Source organism: Notolabrus celidotus, chromosome 13 (genome assembly GCF_009762535.1).
Source record: "Notolabrus celidotus isolate fNotCel1 chromosome 13, fNotCel1.pri, whole genome shotgun sequence".
Classification (NCBI taxonomy): domain Eukaryota; kingdom Metazoa; phylum Chordata; class Actinopteri; order Labriformes; family Labridae; genus Notolabrus; species Notolabrus celidotus.
The window spans coordinates 14,058,136-14,068,969 of NC_048284.1; the positions used below are offsets into that span (position 1 = coordinate 14,058,136).

Below are 10,834 nucleotides of genomic sequence, written 5' to 3' on the forward strand. Positions count from 1 at the left end.
GTGATTGCAGAATGGCGCCCCCTGCTGAGACTACTGACGCTTATCACAGAGTACTGCATTAAGTTATTATTGTATTGATAACAGTCTGATTAGTTCAAGAGTATTTAGATTGAGAAACAGCAAAGCATCTAAATGTGCTTATTCAGAGGAAAACTGTGTTCACATAAGTCGTCCTGATGTATGTCAGAGGTCTAGCTTTACACCATGATCTGCTTTGCCCTTGCAGCTCACTTTGAGAAACATCACTGTCTGTGTGAAGGACAGTTTGATCTTACCCACCTGCTCCCAAATCTGGATTCTACTCAGTTACCTTGGATTAAAATCAAGATTTCCACTCATCAGGCATGCAATATCAGTCTACATGCACATGCAAACACAGGGAGGTTTGCTGGCCGGACAAAGTAAGTCTTTATTAAAAAGCACATGTTCTTTATTAAGAGCGAAGATCAAGTGTCTTTACGTGACTCGGGTGAAACAAAACAACGTCCGTTGTATTTTCGTTTCGGTCGCTAAAATTAAAGTGCATAGTTGTTAGAAAAAAGAAAACCCGCCGGCCTTACCACAAGTATTGCAAAGCATAGAGACTAAATGACCCCTGAGGTATAATACGCAGCAGTGCCTGTTCAAAGAAGAGGTTTGGAGCTGAGCACTGACAGTGCGCGCTGTCCTTTCAGCACCAAAGTTTTACGCACGCGGACACAGGAGTGACTACAACGAAAACACTGAAATGGTTATTATAAGACTCATGAAATGATCCAATAATGACAAGTAGGATGTATGAGGGGGTTTGCTCTTTGACTGTTGTTTTAGCAAATAATAAAGTCGTCAATGCCATTGTTGTTCTGACGAGACTACATATGCAGCTCTGTTCTTTTTTTTCCTGTTGTAATGTTATTTCATAGGTCTGAAATATGATGATTTTTCTCTCTGTGTTTTCACAGTAAACTGCTCAAGCCTCACTGGTCAGTCAGATTTGAGTGGGGGGGGGGGGAGCATGGGAGCCAATTACACACCCTGACTTTAAGAAAGCTGTACCAACCACAGAAGGCTGGAAAAACTAATCTCCAGCGACGAGAAACCTTCTGTAACCTCAGCTCTTTGCTATGAGTCGTCGTTTGTTTGAACAGAAACTGAAGTGCATTCACTTTAAAAAAGAAAAAAACGTGCCTGATTAATTTGCCAAGTTTCTTTAAACGGTGTGATCGTCTTTCAGTCCCAGGATGGATGTTAAATGCGCAATGGCTCCTAATGAAGTTATTAGTTGAGAATCACTATAAGGACACGGGAGTGCTTCTAATAGGATGCCGGTATCTCAGCTCTACTCCGGGCTCACTGGGAATTTCAGAGGAAGTGTTAGTGGGAAAAACGTTTCCTGTAACTGTGTATCGCACAGATAAATGGAGTAACGGAGAGGAGGGAGGGGGGCGCAGAAAACTTATCACGGCGCTTAAGTGATGGTCACTCAACTCCAGTGGACTTTATGCATCGGGGGTGCCAATAATGTGTCCTATTATTATCCCAGACACGACGGAGTAACCCACGAGGGACAGGTGACCGCGTCTGCGAGACTGAATAAAAAGTGAGCTTCACTTCAAAGCGACTTATATGAGACTTCAACGAGGACGCACACAGGACCAGTAGCACCGGATCCTCGAGCCGTTTCCCCAGTCTCATTCTACTTTCAGCCGCTGTTCAGAGGATGACCACAGCCGCTCAGCCGACACTCTGCCTTTTTTCTCAAGCTTTGATGGTTTCTACATGAGAGCAGAAGTCAAGGGGACGCATTTCGGACCGGGCAGAAGAAGGAAGTAAAGTTACGCACGGTTCTTGCTTCCATATTTCTGGACGCACGGGACCGGGACGCGATCAGTCAGTATCGGAGGAGGTTGCAGACCTACAGGTAGGTTAGGCTACATTTCTATATCCCTTCTTAGAATTACATTTTATCCTCACTGCTGTGTTGCTGCCTTTGCGATATTCTTTAATAGAACCTCTCGGGTCTTTTTCAGATGTATCCAAAATGCATTGAGCTGTGCTGGATAATTAAAAAACTAAAGCCACTGTGCTTTTTACAGGACTTATTACCGCCTATAAATCTAAAGCCTACTTATATTGCTGTATGTGCAAAAGAGCATCCAGGGATTTGCCTGAACATTTCTTGAAGAATGCAAAGCAAATATACCTTAACTATAATATGGATTATCGGGGGGGAGACGGAAGAAAAGTTCCAAAATTGAATTCCGAAGTTGGCAAAAGTTGTGCCTCCACGTGTATCTAGACTGGCCTCTTTAAGATTTTTTTTGAAGTAAATACAACAATACTTATATAGTAGTTATATAATAATTCAGTACTTCTGTACCTTTCTTTGTACAGATAGTATTTTTATTTTTATTAGAATATTTGGATTTGTGTTTAGCTTTATATATTTGTATTCCTTAGTGTCTAGTTAAGTACCAGTGTTCCATTCACCACGTCTAATTCCTTGTGTGTGTGAGCTCACTTGGCAATAAAGCTTTCTTGAATCTTGAATCAATGTGAACATCAATATATTCTTAACCATGTTCAGGCCCACTGTAGAATTGTAAAACAAGAGCAACTCTTTGATTTGACGCTCATTCTCAATGCCTCTTGCAGGTGTTAAACTTTTTCCCCACATATCTGGTCGAGGAGGACTTCACTTTTTACGCACTCCGCGTGAGCTATGAGCGGCCTGCGCGGGCACTTCAGAATGGGACTGGTGCTACTGATGTGCACGCTGACCGGACACTGCAGCGAGAGCGCGCCCTCAGCGATGCCGCCGGCGTCAACAGCAGCCAGCAAGGACAAGCAGCAGGACTTGAGGCGGATAGTGGAGATCGTGAAGCACGTGGAGGAGAACCGTGGTGGTCACGCCGGCAAAGTGGAGGCTGCGTTAACAACAACGGTGACGAGGAGTTCTCTGGTGGAGCCTAAGGATTTACACAGCTTGAAAACGGACAGAGGGGATCAGGTTGTCGGTGAGTGAGGGCTTACTGTCGCCAGGGCGTGACCCTTATTATAAACCTCAACAGGATGCTGGGATGTGTGTTCAAAATGCAAAGTCATCAGAGAGCGATGGATGGGGTCGTTGGATGAAATTAAAGGTGCACTACATCCAACATTTCCTAGCACATTTTCTCAAAGCATAAGAGCTGTAACCATGCAGAATGAGCTTAGAAGCAGAAATATCACAGGGATATGTTTCAAAATCTGAATAAGTCTATTAAAAGTATCTGTATAGCTAGCAAAAACTAGGGGCCAGTCTAAAGAAAACATGCAGTTTTATTTTTTTTATATTTTTTGGTGAACTTACCCTTTAATGTACCCCAAATAGTATTATTTTCTATGCTAGGTTATTATTTTATTTGTATTTATTTTATTTATTATTTAAAAGGACCCTGCACATTAATTAACACTTCTGTAAATATGGCAAAGTTAGCCAAAATGCTAGTTTACATCCGTAGTCCCGTGCCAGATGTTACAAAGGCTCCCTAGAAAGATCAAGATTAAACAAAGATAAAATAGGGTAAAATAAGATCAAAATAAGAAGGTAGAGGAGAAACCAAAACACACACAAACAAACATAAAAAGAGAAGAAAAGAAAAGTTCAAATAGCACCATACGATTAAAAATGACTAAAAGCTACATAAGGAGATGACATGACAGTCTAGGTAGATGCTCACCTATAGGCTATATTAAAGGTAGGGTTGGTAGTCACGGAAAACTAGCATGAATTTGAATGCAGCATGTCCTCAGGACTCCGTCTAAACCCTCCCCTCCTCCCCTCGGAGCTCCTCCAAAACGACGCTCCCGCTCACATGCACGAGCACCGCTGATTCGCGACCATATGATCATGACTGATTCAAAACCGGTCCTCAGCACATCTTTTGTGTTTTGCACTACGTCAACTCATGTCTCACTCAGCGGTAAGAAAACACCAAAACATCATCATAGTGAAAGTTAAAAACACAAACAAACATGAATTGTACGCGCAGGAGGCAGCAGAATGGCAGGATGGGATTTGATTGGTTTCATAATTTGGCTCCTGATGGCAGGGTTTGGCTGGTGTTTTCCCAGGTTTACTCCGGCTGTAGATAGCAGCTTTTATTCACTCTTTTTTAAGAACACATTATGTATTGATTGCCATCGGGACATAAAGATCATTTTAACCAGTATAACAAAAAGTGTATCTAAATCTGACTTCCAACCCCAGCTTCAATTATTGAATACAAGACTATTGTAAAGGGAATCTATAGTTAATCCTGACATTTTTTTCTTCCCACAGTTGTATACCCAAGAGATCTCAGAAAAAAGGAGAGGTTGCTGAAACATATAACAGGTATGTTTATGAATCAGACTTCCGTGTCTATAGCAAGAATAAAACTTGAATGTTAGCCTTTAACTAGAATCAGATGAAAGCTGTCAGCACAGGTGCCTGTGGGGCTGGAAATGTCCTCACAGCCTCCTCTCTCTTCTTCTCCAGGTCCGCTCTACTTCAGTCCAAAGTGCAGGAAGCATGTCTACAGGCTATATCACCACACCAGAGACTGCACCATACCTGCGTGTAAGCTGCAATGACATTATGAGGAATTACTTTTTTTGTTAATCACACTCCACTCATCTCTGTTTCATCTTCTCGTTTCAGTCTATAGAAGATGTGCACGGCTTCTCACAAGACTTGCTGGCAGCCCACAGTGCACAGAGGGGTAGCACATGCAAGGTATGTTATATATTTAACTCTAATTTATGTTTTATGATGTTGAAGAGATGATGTGTGTACTCAGGTTACAGGGTTTAAGTGCTGGTGTTGCACCTGTTTGATATAAACAGAATAATAGTAGGAATAGTGGAGGAAAGAAATCACTGTTAGAAATGCAGGTTTTTCCAGGGCATGTTTCAAGTTTCAAAAGGTTTAAACAAGGTGGCACTGGTGAGAGCGATATTCAATGACACTATGATGTTTAAAATGATGTGTCCTGAGGTGTCAATGTAATCTGAATAGGAATAGTCAGTTGCTATTAGCTGAATTTCCGCATAGTAAGTAGATTACTTGAGAAATGGCGACTGTGTGTTACATCAATACATATTTTATCATCATTATTGATTTACTAAGCTTCTGTGAGAGACTTTAAGTTTGTTAGGGTGTGTTGATTTTGGCGCCCCCTGTGGACAAAGCAGAATAACTCACTTCTTTGCTGATTTTTTTCGTTACATTTTGCAGCACTCTTTAAAGGTTATTTTTTGGGGGTACTTTTGTGTTAATTAGAGAGGGCAGTTGAAGAGAAACAGTAAATATGTGGGGTTAAGAGGAGGGGGAAGACATGCAGCAAAGAGTCATGGCCGGGAGTCGAACCAGCAGCCGTTATGGTCTCTGTCCATGGGGCACAGCTGGGCCAATCAATGCCTCTTGAAGCAGTTTATAAAACCAATAGCAGTTATCCTTTTTTTTTTTTAATACAGTCAATCATTACTGATAATCTTTACTGCGTCAAATGTAAAAAAAGAAGGGCTATTTTGACTGTGGGTCGTTAATCACTTTGATTGACACTGACCCACGTCAGCAGTTTCAGAAATAAAAAATTGAGTCATAGAAATAATCAATCTTGTTCATATTGGTTTTGTTTGGTTTTATAGGTTATACAGAGTCATCGGTATTAATTTCAGGCTGTTGCATAATTCCTCACAGGAGGTTTGACCATAGACTGTATAAAATATGGACGTAGTATCCTTGACGTCACCTGTCGGTTTCTGAAGCGCTGTTTTGAGGCCAATCGGCGGCGGCAGCCATATTGCTGCTGTCGAGCGATTGTTAGGTAAAGAGGCGGGCTTTGAGCCTCCTAGCCAACAGCTACAGTGTTCCCGCCTGTCAATCAAGTCAGCTGTGCCTCTCATTGGAACACTCGTCATCTCAATATCTTCGAAATTGCCGCGTTAGAAAAAAACTCACCCCCTGTACAGTGTGTGCTGATTGAGATATGAGCTGTCCAGACTACACTTGTCTTTTGAACCAGGCTGTAAACATGTTTATTTCTGCTGTAAAGATCGGCTTCGTTGAATTGGTGTGTATGTGGTTTCGGATACTTCCGGAGCCAGCCTCAAGCGGCTCCTTGATGAACTGCCGTTTTTAGCACTTCTGCATTGGACTCATATTTTTAGACCAGAGGTTGCTGCTTGGGTTTGACGTGTAGCATTTACTTTTGTTGCCCTTTTTTTTTTAAAGAAAACATCGTCTTTTCTACGAGTGTAATTAGTAAAGTAGGTAGTAAGTATTGTTTAGATACAGCAGAAATGGAAAATAGTTGAAGTTTAAAGTGGCGGATAATTCTAATGATCAAGTTAAGTACACATTACTAGTGTAATACTCCACTTCTGTAAGGGTACATGCACAATTTCTGAAATACAGCACATTTACCACCACACACAACACACACGAGAGCCAAACTTTTTTAACTACTACATTCCTGGGAACACCTACTTGTATACTTCCATGTCATTTATATATACATATAAGATTTTCACAATGTTAAGTTCGTGTTTTGATGACACTGAGATGAATACTTACAGTGGTGATATGCACTGCTGTGCTGATGCACCCAGGGCCCATCAGTGGCACAGCAAAAGCACAGAAACTGTAGCAAATCAAGTTTCTTATTTCGATGTAGTCTTCTCTTTTTAAAGAGACAATTTGTCAGGTGCTGCCAAGTTCTACACTGTGCTGAACTCCCCTTCCTTTTCCTTGCAGGTTGAGGTGTAAAATACATTTTTCAGGAGGAAAAAACTTGGGAAAATAGTGCCTTGGACTGTAAGAGGGAAGCTTTAAAATTGGAGCAGCCCCAACTAATGTCGGGCACAGTTTTGCCCTTCAGTAAGGTCTGTTCTACTGAGGCGTGGATTACTGCCACCCCCTGTCTGGCTGGGCCCTGATGGTTGGCCTTCACCACATGGAAGAACCGGACCAACACAGAGATGGCGGCAATGAAGAGTGGACAGCTAAGTGGCTGAGGGACACACATGTGGCTATTTTCCCTGCTGCCATCCAAATATTTGCTGAAACAAATGAAAAGGGATTGCATATTTTCATTTTGTTCAATTCTTTAAGAAAAGAACAAAATCCAAATGTAGCTACTGTTTTTAGCATGACTGGAAGGCCCATCCCTTCTACTGCACTACCCATAACGCAGACAAAAAGCTGTCACAGAACCATGGCTGGCAGTCAGCGACAAGCTTTCACCCACTCTTGCTCACACTGAAAAAGAATTGTTTCAATTATTGATGACATGAACATATTTTCGCATATTTGCAGAGAAGTGTCCAAATACAGGTGGTGGTTGTAAGACATAGCCCTCCTGTGGATCTTTGTGAAGTGTGATGCAGTCTATATTTATATGTTTGAGTTGTCACAAAGGTTCCACCATACATAATCAATGCCAGGATCACTTGAAACGAGAAATATGTATATACTGTAAAGCAAAGTTTAAGAGGACTCCCCCTGTCTACTTTAAATTAAAGTGACTGGCATTTATCAGATGGCTGTTAAATACATCTATATATATAAATATATGAAAATGAAATATATTTAAATAAATTATAAGATTGATACAGATATGAATGGTCTTTTTGTCTCATGCAGAATTCTTTCTGACATTCCTATTTTGAACTGTGGAATTTCCCTAAACAAGCACATGACAGGATGAGTTCTTGGGTAGCGGTTTTTAAAGTGTTAAACGGAGGCAGCTCAGAGAGTGAATTACTTTTATCTAATGGAGTAGGGTAAAATCAGTTTTTCATGAAAAATGATTAGATGAGCCATAACTTATGACGAAGTCATACAAAAATTAATAACAAGATAAAGTTCTTTAAATGTCAGCTCGCCAAATTACAAAACAACTTAGTCCCTTCATTAAAATGTTATAACGTTTCAGAGACCTCTGCTGCAACAACAAAACAATGGAGGTAAATTCAATCAAGTGAAAGTCAACAGTATTGTATATTGTGTCCTGTATCACATAGACCAGGGGTTCCCAAACTTTTTAGCCTGCGACCCCCAAAATATAGATGCCAAAGACTTGCGACTCTCACTGTCCCTCAAAGTGATTTGATGTGGCTTCATTTAGCTGGTCTGCAGAAAGTGACCCTACCTATATGAGCATGTGGCTGTGTTTCCTGTGCCGTTATGAATTAACCTACTGCTACTGATGCTTTTGATAATTAACTGCTCACTAACCCTAAACTTAGGAGTCATCTGGCAATAAAGAAAGGCAGAAAACTCATTACATTTTCTATTTTCAAGGTTTTATGTCTACTATTTATGTCGATATTTTTTACTATAATGGGTAAAATGTACTGTTTTTAGATAACTTAAAAAAAAACCATTCTGGAAGACATCTCACGACCCCCCAGGGGGTCACGACCCCCAGTTTTGGAACCCCTGACATAGACTGTTATGTTATCAAAAGCAAGAAAAACATAAGCAATCTGAGTTTCACACCAATTATTTGCTTGTGTTTAAAATCACAGTGGTATTTGAAGGGTATTTCTATTGGCAAACACACAGGTCTAGGTATCGTAATAGACGTCAGGAGGAAGAAAAAAAATAATGTTGGAACATCCAGTGCTAACAGTATTAAAAAATTAAATGTAAAGTCGACCTGATGGTGGACTGGTTTTAGGTTGCAGATCAAGCAAAAGTGACCCTCCCTGTTCAACTCTTGTAGAGAATGTGCTGTGTGTTATTGACCCTTCCCTGTCGACTCGCTGTTATAGGAACATATATGACCTAAATGCTAAAAAGGTAGCAAGTTTTTTACGAAACAAAGAAAATACTTGTCAGTTTAAAAATCTTATCTCCCCCTCCCAAAAACATTGTGTTATTTCTCCCAAACTGAAAACTTTTGACTGTCACTTTAAACCCCTAACTACCCCCAATGTGGTCTGTTGACAGTGCACTCTGTCAATTACCTACTGAAATAGCGACACTGAATTATGGGTCAACTGAGACATTGTTCTCTGATCATTTGAAAATATCTACCAATTGGAAGAATCACTTTTACATTAACATTGCTGTTGATTTTTTCTCATAAGAGCCACCGTCCAGTCATTGTATTTAAAGGGATGCAGAAATCTATGACACCTGACCCCGACTACTGCAAATTTAACTGTTACATAGTGTTCTTTGTTTGGGAGCAGGTATTTGTTAAGAAAAACAAATTGTTATGATTAAATTTCAAGAACTGGGTTTTATATGGATTAACAAAGGAGAAATAGCCTTGTAATAGCTTTAGTCCAACATACTTAAAGCTTTAGAGGTGCTTAGACAGATTTGGTTACCTTCAGACAGAGCCAGGCCAGCAGTTTCCACCTACTTGCAGGTATTGGTATTTTTGCAATGTGGCTCTGTCAAGTGTTTCAGTCTAATTCACTCTTTAAGATCTTTAAGGCAAGTCTGAGATTTACTTGTGCTCAGCCTCATTTCTCTCCTCTCCATCAATGGTATGGTTGGTGTCTTTAAGGCCCTGTCACACCTTGATGATTTAGCCAGCGTATACCGGCCTATAAAAAAAATTGGCGTCGCATAATTTATAGGTATGTTTTGTATAAGTTAAGAGAACGCTGAAGCACGCTGATATACGTCGTAGTACGGCAACGTATGCAGCGGATGGATCATACGTCCAGCACACGCCTGCCATAAGTTGTAGGTAAGTTACGCGATCGTTGACGCACGTTCACACACGTAGCGCTGTGTGTCTGCGTGTGTGTGAGCGTGAGAAGCCTCGGAGCCCTCACTCAGTGTCAAATAGCAGAGCCTCTGAAACAGAAGCTGAAGCCAGCATGTCAGAGTCTGGTGGTGTTCAATGATAAAGCTGCTGTTGTTGAATTAAATGAAGTTCAAAATGTTACATTTTTGAAAACATAGTCAATAAGTTTAACTCCTTGTAAAGACCAGAGGCTGTGTTCCTGCTGGTTTCACTCCTATGACACTCTCCACGGCTCATCATGTTATTACAACAAGAGACAGCAGAGTTCATGTTTTGCAATCACCAATGCAAGTGCATCGAATTTCAAAACGTATATATTGTCATTAACGAGCTGCAGCCTTTTTATACACTTTGTCAGCATTGGACTATAGTTGGGCATAAGTTATGAATATGCTATGTATGAGCCCAAACCTGAAAAAAATATTGATAATTCAGTGTATGTCAGCGTCTTAGTCATTTTGATACGTTGAGAAAACGCTGACTAAATTGTCAAGGTGTGACAGGGCCATTACCTCTGTAATGCTGAGAATGCTAAGCTAAGACCAAGAGACCCAAGTTACACTCCATGAAACATATATGCAGGGCCTTTCACAGAAATAAAAGATGTTGGTTATCCTTCTTACAGGTTAGTGTTTCATCAGAAGAAAGAATGTGAAGATGCTCATATACGGTGCAGTAGTTACACAAAGCTGCTTTTCAAAGCTGACTTAATTGTGTGAAAGCAGCCTCATATTTTACATGCACGTAGTGGTGTCCACCTGCTCATCTAAAACTCAGCAAGCAAGCCAAAAAGGCATTTCAAAAGAATTAGATAAGATAAGATAGTCCTTTACTTGTCCCACAATGGGGAAATTCAAGTGTCACAGTAACAAAGTAGACAGTGCAAAAATATATATACATAAAGCAAACAAGAGCCTTTAAAGTAACAATTATTAAAAAGTTATTAGCAATTAAAATTAAAAAGGTAAAAAGTAAGCATATCTACAACACATATATATATATATACCGAAGTGTCTTTAACTGAACTTTGCTAATTTTAAATTCTGAAGTTGTTTAAGTAT

At 40.3% G+C, this 10,834-nt stretch overlaps 1 protein-coding gene across 1 annotated transcript; it reads left to right on the forward strand.

Moving 5' to 3' along the window:
* Positions 1–1,052: 1,052 nt before the first annotated feature.
* Positions 1,053–7,621, forward strand: LOC117824317 (ALK and LTK ligand 2-like). Its single transcript, XM_034699775.1, has 6 exons — positions 1,053–1,900; positions 2,635–2,996; positions 4,304–4,357; positions 4,502–4,582; positions 4,664–4,738; positions 6,761–7,621. The coding sequence occupies exons 2-5, from the start codon at positions 2,702–2,704 to the stop codon at positions 4,726–4,728; spliced, it is 495 nt and encodes a 164-aa protein (XP_034555666.1). The 5' UTR covers positions 1,053–1,900; positions 2,635–2,701; the 3' UTR covers positions 4,729–4,738; positions 6,761–7,621.
* The last annotated feature ends 3,213 nt before the right edge of the window (positions 7,622–10,834 follow it).

Excerpts from the sequence above, each read along its gene's own strand:
- LOC117824317 (XM_034699775.1), top strand. The coding sequence starts at position 2,702 with ATGAGCGGCCTGCGCGGGCACTTCAGAATGGGACTGGTGCTACTGATG. Across the intron at positions 2,997-4,303 it reads CAGAGGGGATCAGGTTGTCG|TTGTATACCCAAGAGATCTC; the intron begins GTGAGTGAGGGC and ends TTCTTCCCACAG. Across the intron at positions 4,358-4,501 it reads GTTGCTGAAACATATAACAG|GTCCGCTCTACTTCAGTCCA; the intron begins GTATGTTTATGA and ends CTTCTTCTCCAG.